This window comes from Thunnus albacares, chromosome 21 (genome assembly GCF_914725855.1).
Source record: "Thunnus albacares chromosome 21, fThuAlb1.1, whole genome shotgun sequence".
Lineage (NCBI taxonomy): Eukaryota > Metazoa > Chordata > Actinopteri > Scombriformes > Scombridae > Thunnus > Thunnus albacares.
The window spans coordinates 27,097,909-27,115,688 of NC_058126.1; the positions used below are offsets into that span (position 1 = coordinate 27,097,909).

The 17,780-nt window shown below is 38.2% G+C and overlaps 1 protein-coding gene across 1 annotated transcript; it reads left to right on the top strand.

The window, feature by feature from the left end:
- The first annotated feature begins 828 nt into the window (after positions 1-828).
- Positions 829-10,000, top strand: alg14 (ALG14 UDP-N-acetylglucosaminyltransferase subunit). Its single transcript, XM_044340481.1, has 4 exons — positions 829-1,015; positions 1,881-2,032; positions 2,709-2,831; positions 9,678-10,000. The coding sequence occupies exons 1-4, from the start codon at positions 871-873 to the stop codon at positions 9,906-9,908; spliced, it is 651 nt and encodes a 216-aa protein (XP_044196416.1). The 5' UTR covers positions 829-870; the 3' UTR covers positions 9,909-10,000.
- Positions 10,001-17,780: the final 7,780 nt, after the last annotated feature.

Here is a 17,780-nt window from a genome sequence, read left to right on the forward strand (position 1 = left end):
ACTGATACTATATTTCTACAGCACTTTTTCACTATACAATATTGGGGTAACTGTAATAACCGCCCTGGGCCTTAGTTGAGAACCTGGGGAACACAGTGTAAAAGGGTTATGATTTCCACACTGAAACATCCCTGCAGCTGAAAGTCAACACCTCAGTTTCATTTCAACTGCAATGTTCTGCAGTACAGAGACAGTAAATCAGTCACCATCCAAATACTTACACACTATTCTGTTGAAACAGAAATGATTGCAGTGACTGTGGAGGGCAGTACAAAACTCACACAACCAGCTGAGGCAGAGAAGAAGAGACGTGTATTTTGCCCTGTAATATGCCTTTCAGGTTTCTGTTTCATTCGTGTATGAGAAGTTGAAAAGTTTTCTTGCTTGTTAACAAGATGATTCTTCCTAACAAGCAAAGTAAAAGAAGTTTCACTTGAGATAACACATGAATAATTAACCTGTGAAAATGCATGCAAGTATAAACTGGACTTGCATGCTATATTGTATAGTTCACTTTACTGTTGGAGTTTTTTCACCAGCAGTAAAGTATTTTAGACCGCTGGATGAACTTCATTGAAAAGTGCATATCTCTCATATAAATCTTGTTAAGCTACTTGTGTAATATTTACATGGAGGATATAAAGCATATTTTCAAAACCACAGACAAACGTCAGTGTATTTATTTCCACTTGTAGTGATTTTGGATATATTGATATTGCAAGGGGAATATCCATGAAGGGGAGCTCCACATCATCATGTCTTACATGGGTTGTGTAGAGGATGTGCCTGAAAGCCTATATTCAGGGGTTAAAATAACGCAACACAAGCCTACATGATCCGATTTGGTCCTTCAGAGCTGCCGTAGCCGACATGACGTTCCTCGTAGGAGCTGTTGTAGCTGTTTTACTGATATGTTTGTTGTTTATTATCCGCTTATATATTGTTGTGAAGACTGGATCAAACCATAAACCTGGAACCAAAGGTCCGGTCGCTGCTCTTGTCGTTGCAGGATCAGGTAACGTTATGAAGCGCAGCGGCTCTGCTGTGTTCTGTTCTCTGTTGATAACACACTTCCATTATTATATCTTCAGCTAACTGTTAACTTACATAGTGTATGTTAGACCCTACTTTCCGACTGCAGAGGCATAATTTCTAATTCTAGCATACAGGCGCCACCATGAAGAATATTAGTTATGTTCTGCCATTAGCTGACTGCTGACTTCCTTAGCTTCCATGCTAACAAGACGTATCCCACTGGCCTGTAGCCATAACGTCATCAAAACATTGGTGGGCTGGGGGTGGAGCTTTTTACAGAAATAATTCATTTGAAATGAATAATTTAATATATTATAGTCTCCCGGCACTGTGACGAGCAAACATTCAATTAATATTAGTCCTGAACTGAATGAAACTGAATAAGACAGAACACATGAATATCTGATTATAATAATGACAATAGATATACTATATGGCCAAAAGTATGTAGACACCTAAACATTCCAGCTATATGTAAGTGTTGAACATGTAACAGCCTCCAGGCTACTGTTGAAGTCTGGCTGCAGGGATTTGCTCCCATCAGACACAAGAGCATCAGTGAGGTGCAACACTGATGTTGGGGTGATTTTGTTCTGCCATAATTGATATTTTTATAAAGAAAAATCATATACCTGATCATTTTCCATCATAGAAACATTATAAGGAGTTAGTAAAAGAAGCAGAGGAATCTGTCATGTAGACTGCGATTAGAAATCGATTCCATGCCAGTTTTTCTTCCGGCAAGTCAAGTCTTAATGTCATAGTATCAGAAAGGTCTCTCAGCTGTTCACATTCATCTTCACGGTGTGTTTGAGTAAGTGACTGTGAGTCTGCTGTGTTTTCAGGTGGTCACACTACAGAGATCCTGCGGCTGATGGAGAGCCTGTCTGCAGCCTACACACCTCGACACTATGTCATCGCCGAAACAGACAGGATGAGTGAGGAAAAAATCTGTACCTTTGAAAACTCTAAACAACACTCTGACTCCAAGTCACAGGTACACAACCGTCTGAGTCTAAATAATGACTTCATGATAATGACAGGCTGATGACATGAAGGAGATACTGTGGAGGGTGTCTTAATAACTGCCAGCAGGTGGCATGAGTACTCTTTTTATCTATGCTTCTCTCCTGTGACTGAAGTACAACACACCGTCTTCTTTACTTGTTTGAATATCATCATCTAATTGAGCTCTATATTACTCACATTTCATACAAATTGATCATTTGAGAACAAACGTTTTACAAACAACTTCATAAACTGTCAAAAATCTTTGTGTTACAGCTTCTATTGAAGAAAAGCTTGGTACATGGCTACAAGTAGATATTTATATTATAAAAGCAGACATTACAAAGAGACATGTTGTAAAAATAGAACAGAAATAGAAATGAAAATATAAAAATAAACAAAAGTGGCAGAAACATAGTCCAAATAATCATATCCTACAATGCAGGAAAGTTCCTACTACAACCTTCTTAATGACATCAAAACTATCTTCATGGCAAAGTAGTTCTATTTCATATATAATATGGAATAGTAGAAGACTTTGCTGTATCTATATCTCAACTGAAGACACGTCAATAACCAAAATCTTCATGGAACGTTATAATCTGATACAGACAGTGATGTGTGTGTGTGAGCGCCTGTAACAGACATGTTTCACTGTTTCCCAGTTCACCATCTATCGGATCCCGCGGAGCCGGGAGGTGCATCAGTCATGGAGCTCCTCTGTGCTCAGCACCCTGAGCGCCACGTGCTACTCTCTCCCTCTGGTCTTCAGACTCAGACCTGACATGGTGAGTAGCTGTTCCTCCACAGAACTGATAGTGCTGCTACTTTGGATCTTGACCCGCACAAGGAACCAAAAGTCAGGAAATTTCAGCCTCTGTTGCTTCAGTTTTCATTCTCGTTAGTCCCCTAAATCATAGACGTACAATACTAAATCACCAGAGCAGACCTTAGAGGTTAGTTTCACCCAGACGAGCACTAACCCATCCAACTCTGTCCTGCAGTTTTTTGGGTGTATGTGCAGATAACATACAGATATGAACACTGAAAAAGTGTTGACTTTTTAGCTTGTGTTCAATTCAATACACATGTATTTATCCCAGTAAGAGCAACTGTAAGCAGCAGCAGTGCAGATCAACAGATGGGAAAGAGAAAAACACTGTCAATCACAAAACTAAAAACAGAGACTGGAAGCTTCAAAAACTATGTGTGGAATTGGCAACAAATACATTGAATATTTCTTTACAAGGTAATGAGGCTGTTCAGAAGCATAAAAAGCTAACTATGAGGAGTTTAGAAGGCAGAGAGCATAACAAGATCATGCTGATTGAATCACACAACCTCCAGCTTGTTAACGGACTGGCCTCTGAAAGACATTTCATTCCAAGATCAAGCAAACTTAATGAGTGCAGAATGCTGTTTATTATTCCATTCACCAGGACAAAGAAGAAGACTAATCTTCATAAGAATACAAGTGTATGTGGTGGAATAGTGTCTAAAACATGTAGAGGCAAAAGAAAAAAAACTGCAGACACTTGTGTACACATGACTTCATCAGTGAGATGTGGTGACATCACCAGAAACAACAGGTCCAACAGGTCATGTAGCTGTCAGATGATCAGACAAGTGAAATTTACAGAGAAAATGACGGTCAACATTCCAAGAATGCTCTAAGCTGTCTGCTGAAAACATTCAGTGTTCAGACTGGTTGAAGTTCTCAGTCTGTGTAGCTTTCCTGTGCAATGAGGGATTATTAATGATGTCTCTGTTTGAGTTAACGATGGTGTCCACCACTGGAACATATTAGGGTTTCAGAGGTATTAGGGTTGCCTGGAAAATAACAACAAGGCACATTTACTGTATTTGAATGGTTCATCTGTTGGCTCCCATGAAGAAATGGTGAATGGGTTTGTTGGGTTTCACCTGTAAATGCAGTTTGTTGATGTGCTTCACTGTGAACACACAATAGACTTGTGTGATATTTCTCTGTCCATCTTCACATAGCGAAAGCAACAAGCTAGCCCCAGTGGTGTCATACCTCATAGTGGCCAATATGGATAAAATGATTCATCACAGTGCAGGGTAGACTGTGATATATATGGTGATATAGTCATTTTAAATGAAATGGAATCAAAGGTACCCTCTGGAGTTGTAGACCACTAGTAGCACGATGGAGCAAAGTTTTTTATGTGTGGAGAAAGTGAAGAACAATATTTTAAAACTGGATCTAGCAAATGTTTTATGATCTGAAAATCCAATATTACCATAAAGCAGTTCTACTCATTCACTTCCAGCATTGCTCACAGGGACATAATAAAGCCAGAGATAATAAAGACAGAGCTACAGCTTTGATGGGAGAGGAATGTGTAGCCTATATATCCAAGCCTTATACCTCACACTGCTAACAGGCAAACAGCAGCAGTTTTCCCCATGCTGTCTTGTTGAATGTGTCAGTTAAATGATATGAATCTGATTGATTAATGGTGATGTGCTGACATTGTTCCAGACCCCTGATCATCTGTAACATTCATATGTGGTCATAAAGGTCACATCATACTGTACATGGTAGATCAAAGGAAGCACTATGTTCACCTTCTGACTGATACAGATACGGTTCATGCTGTATCATATTGTTTGTTTAAATAGAACTTAAATAGAATAGAGTGTAAAAGGAACACTGCGGCAGCTGTCAGATATAATAAAGGCAGAAATGGCACAGTCAGAGGCAGGTGTTTGTTTTGGGCAGCTGTGCAAAGCAGCAGTTGATCAAGACAAACATGTGAGTGATAGTGTGAGTGGAGATGACACACTCAACCCGGCACAGGCATGAAAATGATGTTCCTCTCTGTCACAGCTGTAATGCTGAGTTTCAACGATTGTTCACGAGGTTCAGGTGGCTCAGTCACTGTGACTCACCCCATCCTCACTACATGTTTGTTGGACTAAATCTTATAGTACAAACTGAGTTTGTGACAAAAGTTTTGGCCTTCTGAGGTTAGTTCATCTCATGTCCGCTTGTAGCTTCAACTGAATACTGCTGTACTTTAGTATTTTCCTTTCTTTTTAACGTCTTAATACCAAAGAAATAGTCCCTGTGACAATAGTGGACTGTGTTCTGTGTGTTATCCAGAATGACAGGGACTCTGATTATGGAAAGAGATATTGCTGTTAAACTTCTTAAATGTCATTTTTCAATGCTGTTAGCAACACAAACACAATAACCTTCACGTCCATTGTGTTGGTGTGGAGGCAGACATGTCCAACCTGGACAAATAAAAGCAAATCTATCTGCATAGATGGATACCACCAGAGGGACCAGAGAAATAATAATCTAATAACAACATATTATTTATAAATTCAAGATAACATATTTAAACATGTGTATAGACTGTCAGGAGTTTAATGTCTGTGGTTGCGTTGGAAAAGTTTGAGCGATGTTGCAAATTCATTGTAAGGACTGCTTTATTATGATATTGATTTTTTTTTTTTTTACATAATTAATGATTAACATTTCAAAGTACCTTATATTTGTCAGGTATTTAATTTACTGGATTAGCCAAAAACAGACATTCATGCTTAATTTCTCTGGATTTTGACCTTTTTAATAGCAACAACATTACTAATATAGACACAGTGCAGAAGGCTAAAGACACTGTGTTTGAGTATTGTAATAAGACTCTAACTTGAGTGACAGTATAAACGGTCTGCACCGTATGTACTCCCTACAACAACAAACACAACCTGTGTCTTATTTTGTCCGACAGACAACCTGCACTTTTTTATTATCAGGGAAAATCAAATCTTTCATCACTTGTGATAAAGTACAGATAATGCAGCTTGCCTCAGCTCTGTTGGAAGCAGATTCCTGACCTGTGTGCTGTCACTCTGGACGTCAGCGGGGCTGTCCAGCAGAACCCTCTGATTATTGGTGGCTGGTTGGAAACAAAGCCGGGGACTTAGTGCCAGGGCAGTCATGCCAGGAATGTTCCAGCCAGGCTTATGACTGCAGCGCGGCTGAAGAACAGCCATAACCCCCCAGCCGCTCTCATGAGCTTGGTACTGATTCTATCATAAGTGGATTTTACTGGTGCAACTGCTGGGAAGCAGATCATCTTTAGACAACTGAAGCCAGTAGAATTTCCACAGTGTAGACCACAATGCAGACATGAAGTGGTGTTTGCTTTACAGAGAGGTTCTGATGTGTCTGATATGGGTCAGGCCCATCAGAGCTCCTGCTGCTCCTCTGTGGGTTGGACAGGTATACTACTCCCATGTCTTCCATTAAACAGAGGCTTCTATAAATGATACATGGAATACATGCACTCATTAGTAAATGGAATTACAAAAACCATGATCTGAGACGTTTAAAAAAGGAATTACCCAATTCCTTTATAAAATGTATTTATACAGCCCAAAGTCACAACTTTGCCTCACAATGTGGACGACATGTCAAAGCGTCTACGGTTAAGCCCTCGCTTCAAATAACAAAAAGAAACTTTCACAGGGAGAAATCTCAGATATAACATCAGGAAGAGAGAAAACGACAGTGAAAAGACACTGTGAAGGAGCAGAATGACAAACACACTGTATGTGAGGAACTCCTCATTTAAATCTAGAATATTTTTTATTAATCAGCAAATAAAATGATCTTCATTCTTTAACTTTTATCAAGTAACCAAATATTAATATTTATTTGAGAGTTTATTCATGCATAAACTGAATTCTAACTTCATTTATTATAGCTTCAATTAAATTGATCAATGTATTACTTGATTACAGTTAAACAATGTAAAACTGTCATTATTCCAGTGGCCCACTGCGGCGCTAAAGAAACCAGCTTACTGGGAGATTTTAGGTTATGGCAGAATATCATGAACACTGTGTTAAACCTGTGTTCACATGCAGCTATTTTATTTGAGATATGTTACACTCCAGACTAAGTAGTGACATAGCACTGCTGTTGTCACTGCAGTACTGTCCCTGTCGTTGTCATGCATACGCACACATGTAGAAACAATCCAGGTTAAAGACCAATTCATGCTTTCAGCATTCCGCGTCTGCAGACAGCTGCACACGCTGTTCCATCCATACTGTTTCTGGAGGTCTGTGGACACAGACACGTTCCACATGTTCCCACCAGTAAACAGAGTTGCAGCCTGATAATTTTTCAGAGTTGTAAAATCCAGTCTGTGAGTATTACAAACTGCTGTGCAGTGTTTTTTTAATCAGCCTTTAAATGCAGTAATCCGTTATTCCAACCGGACTTGCATGATCACATTTCATTGTCTCACCAGCACTTTAAACAACACGTCTACAACAACAACACAGCCCCTTGTATTGTTTTACACAGGACTGTTTTCAGTCAGAATGCAGCTGAGGAGTTCCTGTATGTTGCTGAACAACAAGTCAAAAAAAGAAAAGCTACTGTAGACGATACAGGCATTCCTGCTTGCTTTTCTAGCACATGCGCAGTTGACATGCTTTGTGTGCGTATAGTCTGCGGCACTCCGACGTCTGCAGAGGGGCCGCGCAGACCCTCACGGTCACGTGGATGTGCAAAGTATGAATTGGCCTTAAGTGCATATGTGGCCAAGAAATCAGGGTTCTTCAGTTACTAATTACTAATTTTATTTACTAATTTTCTATGTTTTTCCTTTGAATAGTGTAAGAAATGAGTTCATGCAGAGAGCTGACAATGAGCAGGTTATATAAGTGTAAATTCTTCCGGGAGTTCTGTGGCAGAAATAAGATTTCCATCTCTGTTTCAGAGTTCACTGCAGCCAGAGAGAGCTTAAGATCAAGTGGTGAAATCTGTTGATGTTCATGACAGACTCCAAGATCTGCTTGTTTTATTGAATGCACAGACCATCTCATCTCACCAATTAACAAGTGAAAGATTTGTAATGCATAACTCATTTCATTCTGTGTGTATGAAGTATGTGTGTTGAGAAGAGTTTAGCTCTGTACTGTGCAGAAGATATTACACTGCTGCAGTGTCTGCACTGTGGAGCTGTATGATGACTTCTCCAGACTCCACAGCAGCTTCGTCTGGTTTCCTGTTAATCCAAACTCCCTTAACTCCCTCAGCCTCCTTCAGCCCCGAGGCTACTCATTCATCCCAGTTCCCTCCCCCTCTGACTCTGTCTCTGCACGGCCTTCACTGCTCCTCTTGAGTCACTCTCAAAATGTGAGTTGTGACTTTCTGCTCTCTTTGTCCTTTTTCATTGTCAGACTAAGTATTTAACAGGTTTCTTCTCTCTGAGTGTTAATGGGAGATTCATCTCAGTGATATTTAGCTTGAAGCAAACTATAACATAGATCTCAGTGCAACAAACAAACACAGCCTCTTTTCCTGTTTTATCCTCAGCTCAGTGGTCCCAACCTTTTTGGCTTGTGATCCCTTAAAATGAAACTACCTGTGACCCCTTTTCAAAGGTCGTGGACATAAGCTGTGAGCACAAAAGGGATGGTTCTTGGATTGTATCAATTGAAGGATGTTAAGAGGTCACATTTTCCAGTGTTTCACAAGAAATGACAGATAACAGAAGTATTTTATACCCAAGTCACCTTGTGGCTCAGATTTATCATAGGAACCTTTGGAGGTCCCAACCTTTAGGCTGGGAGCCACTGTTGAATGAAAGTTTAGTGTAGGAGCCATGAATGGATGCAAAGTAGTTCTTTTTTGATGGTTTATATTTTGGGTTATTTTGGTTTATTTATTATTGATTGATAATAATAATAATAATAATAATAATGGTCACATGGATATGGGCGGTGATAGTTAATATAAGCACCTGTTCACCTGTTCACCCTGAGAGAGAGAGAGGGTGAGAGAGAGAGAGACAGAGACAGAGAGAGCTGACAGCTGTTTTACATCTGATTGCTGTGATTATTTTGATTAGACTTTGTGCACGTTATAATAAGTTGATCTTTTTCATGAATAAAAGTTAATTAAACTTATTTTTTGATCTCAGCTCATCTTGTTTGGTGGCGTGTCAGACAAACAGCAAACAAGGCTCAACCTCAGCCTCTCAGACACTTTTACATCCTTTCCACTAGTCACTACATTTAGTTCTGATGCAGATAGCAATTTGTCAATTTTTAGAATGAACTTTTCTTCTAACATTCTGTATGTGTAATAAGAAAAATAAATATTTGAACCTGATTGATACAACAGTAGTCAGACATCTGTTGGGTACATGACTACAAAAGTATTGAATTGTGAACCAGTGATTTACAAACTAGAAAACAGGTGAACATACAGAAAGTGTGTGTGTGTGTATGTGTTGTTTGGCAAACCTGAATATTTCTCATGTGAACTCTTGTGTTGTTTGGAGACGCCACAGTTCAGCTGGAGACAACTGCAGGCTTCAGCAGTGGATCTTGCGTTCTTGCTTGTCATAGAGAACAAGGAAATAGTATCTCTTGATTAAAAAAAAACAAATCACACAGTGATTAAATTGATATTGGGCTTATGAAGTCAAACACTTTTAATCAGTTTCTGCCACTTGACATGAGAATTCTGTCACAGATTTCATGAACAGCATTTGGATGCTGCTTTCTATGTAGCTTGTGAAGAACATTATCGCTTCCTGGAACTGTGCTTACCCTCCTTTCTTTGTGTGTTGTTTCAGGTGCTGTGTAACGGCCCAGGGACCTGCGTTCCCCTGTGCGTGGCAGGACTCCTGCTTGGAATTCTGGGAATGAAGAAAGTCCTGATAGTTTACGTTGAAAGCATTTGCCGTGTGGAGACGCTGTCGCTCACGGGGAAGATCCTCTACCTCATATCAGACTATTTCTTTGTGCAGTGGTCCAGTCTGAGGGACAAATACCCCAAATCCATTTTCCTTGGAAGAATAGTGTGAAGACATCCTTTATATGTGGGCACAAAGTACACCGAAATATAATAATCTAATATGTACTAATGTTCTTGAATAAATGCTCTATTTTTATTGTTGCTTTCTGTGTATGCATTGTTATCATTTAACATCTATGAAGGTGCGTGTCATACAGAGTGCAAGGTTCAACACCACAGGTACATACAAAAATATTGGCTTCCATTCAAAAAACATGAACATATGATAGTTTCACTAAACACTAACAGGTTTCTGTCTGCTGCTGGTTGAATAAGATGAAAGGAGAAGAGTTAAGACTCACACTGCAGGTACATGTCTTTAAAAAGCTGCAGTCAAAGAATATTTTAGAGTACTAATATCAATGTGATACTTTTGTGGTACTCCATGCTCCTATAAGGACAAACCCACAGATTAAGAGAACTGAATAATGTGTTCCAAGATGACATTCCCATTTATTTCTTTTTTTTTTTTTTGGGCGATCAAGTATTTATTATATAAAGAGATACAAAACATGAGAGAGATCTGGAGAGATGCAATGGATGCAAACTGGTACGTGGTAATAGTATAGCCCATCCACAAACAAGCAAACAACACAAAACAAAAGAACCCCCCCACCAGTATGGCTGTATCACAGACATACATATATGGATGTGGATATATCACAGATAATGTAGACGTATTCGTCCAAGTTCAAGCAACTTTTAATAATAAACAAATGCAAAAATGTAACAATAATGTAACTACCAGTAAGTCATACAGTTTCAAGGAACTATTACTTGTCCAGTAACTTTGCTCATTCTCATATATTTCATTGTAAATTGCTCACAGGGTGCATACATCAAAAATGTTTTTTAGGACTTGGTGTTTTTGGGCTCACAGAGCATGCAAATTAGAGGCATAGAGACATACAGCCAAAACAAGGACAACAGCTGAAGAAAGATAAGCTAACATTATAGCTATTATGTACATACTATACAGGTGAGTCACATTCATAAAAATATATTTTTACAAATGTAATTCTTGTGTATGGAAAAAATATTTTTGAACAGTGTATACTGCAACTCCAGCTGTGGCCTCTATGCCAAAGTTACCGTACAGCCTTATGACTTTAAAGGACCAGTGTGTAGGATTTAGTGGCATCTAGTGGTGAAGTTGCAGATTGCAACCAACTGAATACCCCTCCCCTTCAAGTGTGTAGGAAAATCTACAGTGGTCACAAAACTCACAAAAAAACGCAAAAGGCCCTCTCAAGAGCCAGTGTTTGGTTTGTCCGTTCTGGGCTACTGTAGAAACGTGCAACATGGCGGCCTCTGTGGAAGAGGACCCACTCCCTATTTAGATATATAGGGCTCATTCTAAGGTAACAAACACACAACAATTCTTATTTTCATGGGATTATACACTAATGAAAACATACTTCTGAATATTTTATTCCATTTCTGCTAAGTCCGTTCCACTAGATGCCACTAAATTTTACACACTGGTCCTTTAATGACCCTCAGAACAAACTTTGCATTTTTAGGCCCACAATGAGTAACATTATCGTAATTATTATTGAGGATGATTGGTATAGCCTGAAGGGGCTGCTGTTGTGTGTCTAAACTTTCAGTGTTCACAGATTTACAAGTCTTTATTTCATATGGATTATGTCATTTTCAAGTCATAGAAACACAAGAATAGGCCTTAAATGACAGGCTCAAAGTTTTTCCAAGTCTATCTTAAGACAAGTCAGGAGGCCAAATGAACAGTGGAACATGTTTTTCTTGCTCTAATCATTCCTCCTGTTCATATGGACCATTAGAAGATCCCTTCATAATGAACTTACAATGGAAGTGATGGGGGACAAAATCCACAGTCCTCCTTCTGTGCAAAAAAATGTATTTAAAAGTTGATCTGAAGCTAATATGAAGCTTCAGCGTCCAAATGAGTCAAATCAAGTAGATATCTTTCAATACCAAAGTCCCTCTTTTTGTTACTATACTTCCAGCTCAACAGGGAAACACTGTCTGAGGAAACACAAAGAGGGAATTTGATGCTAAAAAGACTGTAAATGTGTCAGATATCCACTTGATATGACTAACTCAGACTGCTGAAGACTCATATAAGCTTCACATTAACTTTAAATGCATTTATGCATTAATAGTCAGTATGAACAGGAATGATTGCAGCGAGGAAATTCTCCATAATTTTATAATAATTAATTATAAAGGGACATTGCAGCCACAGCAGGGTGTCTGTCAGTCAGTGATGAGAGATTAAACCGGAGCTGAAAAGGTCAGAGTAACAGAGCTGATATGAATCTAGATTTAGAGAGGACTGAACTGTGATTTAAATAGATTACAAATGAATTCCTTTGAGTTTAAAGTTAGCTGTAAAGCTTGATGCAGTAGGATTATAAAATAAATCATGATTTAATCCAGGTTTAATGTTAATCCTAGTTTGTGGAATAGAGAAGGTCAATAGAGAAAGCAATATAACTCGAACTATTCAAAAAGCAGAGCTTCAACACATCATCAAAAGAGCTCTCTGAAAAACATGAGCCTGTTTGTCAAACCTATTGTAGTCTCTGAATGCTGATAGTATTACATCATCTCCACAGTTCAGCTTTGGAGAGAATTCCACGACAAGCAAAAAAGTCGAGATGGCAGATTGATAGGCTGATAAAAACACCTCTCTGCTCCATCAGATAATAACTTTGAGCACTCTGCAGGAAGTGCTTTGAATGATCCTCCTGCGTGAATGAAAAGGTGATGCTCTCATGTTTTATATCTGCTGGCTTTTTGACAACTTGTTTTTCTTACGCGACAACACATCATAGCCTGTCTGTGTCGGTGGGAGCAGCAAGTACAAATTAAGAGCATTATTGTCTGCTTGCATCAAATCACATCAGCTTCTTGCTGTCTTCTTGTAAGTGAGGTCGAGGTGCAGGGTTGCATTTACTGTACTCTGAAAACCCCAGCTTCTGCCCTTTTAAAGGAATGTTAAAACATTTGGTTGACCACATCCTGTGACATGTTGTGGAAACATTTGTTATTAACTCAACCTTACTGAGTAATCTATTGCCCCCAAAATCCCCAAGCGTCTCTGTTTATTAGTGTTTTTGGTGAAGTTCTCAAACATAATCATGGTTGATGTAATTTAGTCTCAGAAGACTTACTGACTGGAATGACTATTTTTACAGATCCCCTCCAGATATGTTTTAAGATTTTTAAAAATACTTTGCTTTGAATAATAATTTATGTCTAATTTGGTTTTTCCACAAAGACAGTTCAATTACCTTGTTATAATCCTCACATTGACATCTCCTTCTTCTCCTTCATTGAAAAAAATATTTTTTTATTGTAAAACTGCTGGACACAAGATGTCTCCTACTACACTAAAAAGACCATTCTGAGTGTATGTGCAGTGGAGGCTTCAAGTTTCCTCATCGCACTTGTGTAAGTTCCAAAAAAGAGTCAGTAAGTGCACGTGTTAAAGTTGGATTTAAAGTAAGCACAGAGAAATGTTCCTTCTTCAGCAGATGAATGTGAAAACAAACCCTGAACATACAGTAATGTGCAAAAGATTAAGGTTTGAGGTAAAAGTTAAAGTGAGGATGCTTTAAAAAATAATGTTTCAAATCAATAGTTTTATTCATCATTTCATTTCATACAAAGTTCAGTAAACAGAAGAAACTTAAATGAAATCAATATCTGCTGTGAGCAGCGTTGCCTTTAAAGCAGCAGCAGTTCTCAGTACACCTGCACACAGTTTTTCAGGTGATTGGCAGGTCGGTTGTTCCTGCATCTTGAAGAAGTTGCCACACTTCTTCTGTGGATTTAGGCGTCTCAGCTGCTTCTGTCTCTTCATGTTAATCCCAGACTGACTCCATGATGTTGAGATCAGGGCTCTGTGGGGTCCAAACCATCTGTTGCAGGACTCCTTGTTCTTCTTGGTGCTGAAGATAGTTCTTTATGACTCTGACTGATGTTTGGACTCGTTGTCATGCTGTAGAATAAATTTGGGACCAATCAGATGCCTCCCTGATGGTGTTGCATTATGGATAAGAATCTAAACATCTAAAGTCCCCCTTTGAGTGGAGGGGGACTTTGAGTGAAACATGTATTTAGAAAATTATTACAATCTATTGAAATGTCAGTTGATAGTAAAGGTAGTGTTGCTTCGAGATTGTTTTTTTTTAATTTCAACTGTATATTGCCATGAAATACAAAGTTTTCTGATTATTAACTGTTGTCAGTATGATGCCTTGCCTTTAGAAATGATTACACATGCATCATCTTTTGGCCAGTTGAAATTCTCAACTGGATCTTATGACCGGAGTGGTGCGAAACATTATCATGACATCACATGTGACATTACATAGGTTCAATCTTAACTAATTAGCTTCAATGATACAGAGTTGCAGCTGAGCCAATCACAGCTGAGCATGCACCCACTCGCACTGTGCTACAAGCAGCTAAACTGTTTCATAATACATGATATTGTATCATAATACAGTTCAGCCTTCCTCTATGGATCAGAGTGAATGCAAAAATAAAAGAAAAAATCCCACTTCTGTAGTATATAATATATACTGTGTGTAATTAGTATGCTTTATGGAATCAGGATGCATTTAGAGGTTACCATCTCCACCTATTAGCACACCAATGATAATAATTGATCCATCTCCATGACAACACAGCAAATACCATCTGCTGATTGATGAAACCCATGAGGTGCAGTTGAAAGCTCTGAAAAAAGCTAGCAACTGGACCTTGAGCTAAGATTATTTTGTCCAACTATTCTCAAGCTTAAGAATTAACTTCAGTATCAAATTAATTTTATTCATTGATATTCTAAAAATTACATTTGTTCATGTTATATATAAAAATGTTGATTTCATCCATAAAAGAAAATTATTTTTATTTCCCTGTAATGAAGACAAATCTATGTAGAATTTTTTGCTGTGAATCCACAGTTACATAAAGGCTGAGAATTAAAAAGTGTGTTGAGACTTTAAAAACTGTTACCGCCTATAGGAACTTAGGAATAGCTTTTTACTGGGTTAGACCAGTAAAGGGGTATTGTTTAAAATGTTGCTACTTTGGTATCATTGTCACTGCTCTGTTTTTCTTTCTTTGTGCTGTGTTTCCTGTTCCTGGATGGAGCACTGGACGGGAAGAGCATGGGGACAATTTGTTGAACTAAAGGAGGAGGAACCAAAGAGGAGGAGGAGAGAAGAGAGGGAGCAAAAGTTGCTGCTCCAGCTTGACATCTGGGGCTATTTATAGGACATACTGGATCTGAGTATCTGTGGAAAAGAAACACAGGACTGCAGCTGCTTCACAGGATAACAGAGGAGGGTTAGACTCCTCACTGCCTGCTCACACTGAACCACTCACACCGGGTTATCTCCCACGGAAACTGGTTCAGCAGGTAGTGAATCACTACAGTGAACTTGATTCCCAACACTGGCCAAGTTGATTCAGTGAACTCTGGGAAACTGATGACTCTGTGACCTGTGACACAATTCAAAGGCATAGCAAGACAAGGATGTCACATAGCTACATACTGTATCTCCCTGGAGTTGTTAAGGGGGGAGATGGTGTAAAAGCCATAGAAAGAAAAAACACAGACTGTGAAACATATGCTTTGTTTCAATGAAGTTTGATCTTCCATGTTTGCTCTGTTCACAGACTCGTATGTCACAGAAGCTAAACACAGCTGCAGTTCATAAAAATAATAATGGATAAGTCTACCTACTGAAAGCAACATGCATGTTTGATACTGGCTCTTTAAGAAGAAGTATAGTACTTTACTTTACTTCACTATACTAATGCCTGAAATATTGCAATGCTGACATATACTGTAGGGAATAGTTTATTTTATTGGCAGTGGTAGACAAAGTATTTAGTTCATTTATTCAAGAAAACTTAACCATAGTGTTAAAAAAAAAACAATCTTACTGAAGTAAATACATGGACATAGTGTCAGAAAAATATACTTAAAAAAACGGAATCACAATTTTTTAAGGCTTTCTTAAGACAACAGTCGGGAACCCAATTGAAACATGTTTTTCTTGCTTTAATCATTCCTCCTGTTCATACTGACCATTAGAAGATCCCTTCATAATGCACTTACAATGGAAGTGATGGGGGACAAAATGCACAGTCCTCCTTCGGTGCAAAAATGTATTTAAAAGTTTATCTGAAGCTAATATGAAGCTTCAGCATCCAAATGAGTCAAATCAAGTAGATATCTTTCAATGTTACAGTATTTTTAGTGCCAAAGTTCCTCTTTTTGTTACTATTCTTCCACCTGCAGCTCAACAGGGAAACACTGTCTGAGGAAACACAAAGAGGGAATTTGATGCTAAAAAGAAAATGTGTCAGATATCCACTTGATATGACCAATTCAGACTGCTGACACCTCATATAAGCTTCACAGAGACTTTAAAATGCATTTTTGCACAAAATGACTGTGTGGACACACTGTAGATTTTGGCCTCCATCACTTACATTGAAAGCACATTTGAAGGATCTTTTAATATCCAGTATGAACAGGAGGAATGATTACAGTGAGGAAAACCTCTTTCACTGTTCATATGGACACCTGACTGCTGTTTTAAGACACACTTGAAAAATTGTGAACCTGTCCTGTAAGTTTTATCAGTAAAAGCACTCATTATTTAGAATGGCCCCTTTCAGAGTGCTATACTATTATAGATTGTATATTATTTGATTGGATACATTAACAGTTAAGCAGTATTGTCATGTTGTAGCTGATTGAGTTGGAGCTAAGTTGAACTATCCTGTTAGGTCATAAGTAAATCAGCTCCATCTCAATAAGCTACTATATTAAAATGGTACTTTTGTGATTATGCAACCAATCAAATAACATACTGGCCACAACGGCATCTTCATAGTTGAAACTATACTTCAGTGGTTGTATGGGGATATGTTATCATATGGTTTGGGAATGCCAAGAAGTCTCTGTTTTTGAAGCATGGTAAACATGGATATATGTAATATTACCTCAAAAACATCAGTTACTTTCATATTCAGACATTATTTAAAAAGCAAGAGGCAGTCAGAAATGTATGTCTTTATGTAAATAGTTATATGTATGTGCATGTGTATATACTACTGCAGTGTAACAGGGTGGAATCTTCTCTTCCATGTAGAGATAAGATGTGTTTATGTCTTGTGTTAGTTGTGTATTTAGAACCTGGTTATATATTTTGGTTGTAAAATCTGAATATGCAAAGCACTATGTCTGACAAATAAATGTAGCAAAGTGAAAAATTACAATATGTCTTTTCTTAATTGTAGTGGAGTAGAAATATAAAGTAGTAGAAAAAGGAAATATGTCATTGAAGCACCTCAAATATGCCCTCTGCCACTTTCAGTGCATTCTGGGAATTTCCCAGGGAGTTGATCCAGTGTAATTGGAGTCATACACTCTAGAAAAATGACTGACTACAGGCCACTGTGATATGCACTCTGACGGATAACATTGCTCTTAATTTGCATATTAATATATTTGCTATGGAGGGATGAACCATATAATGCAAATAAATGAGAAATAAAGTCACTGCAGAGGTCTCAAAAGTTCAATTACAAACTTTGCAACAGTGAATCCTGTTGACGGTTTGTGTCTAACAGGTTGTACGTTAACTCCCATCCCACCTCCAGGTTAGCTGTTTGATTGGACTGCTTTCCAAATGTACTTCTGTAAAGAAGTTTATTTTAGCATTTTTAAATCATAGATAAACAGATACTATTTACAAACTAAAACTGAACACATAATTAACTGAACAAAGATATAGACATTGAGGACAGTTGGTCATGTCGGTTCTGGAATATTTGGGTTTAGAGACCTGGGCCAGTTACAAGAAAATAA

What these genes read in the sequence shown, in the direction of transcription:
- alg14 (XM_044340481.1), top strand. Translation starts at nt 871, where the DNA reads ATGACGTTCCTCGTAGGAGCTGTTGTAGCTGTTTTACTGATATGTTTG. An exon ending in TCTTGTCGTTGCAGGATCAG is followed by an intron (nt 1,016 to 1,880) that starts GTAACGTTATGA and finishes CTGTGTTTTCAG; the next exon opens with GTGGTCACACTACAGAGATC. An exon ending in ACTCTGACTCCAAGTCACAG is followed by an intron (nt 2,033 to 2,708) that starts GTACACAACCGT and finishes ACTGTTTCCCAG; the next exon opens with TTCACCATCTATCGGATCCC.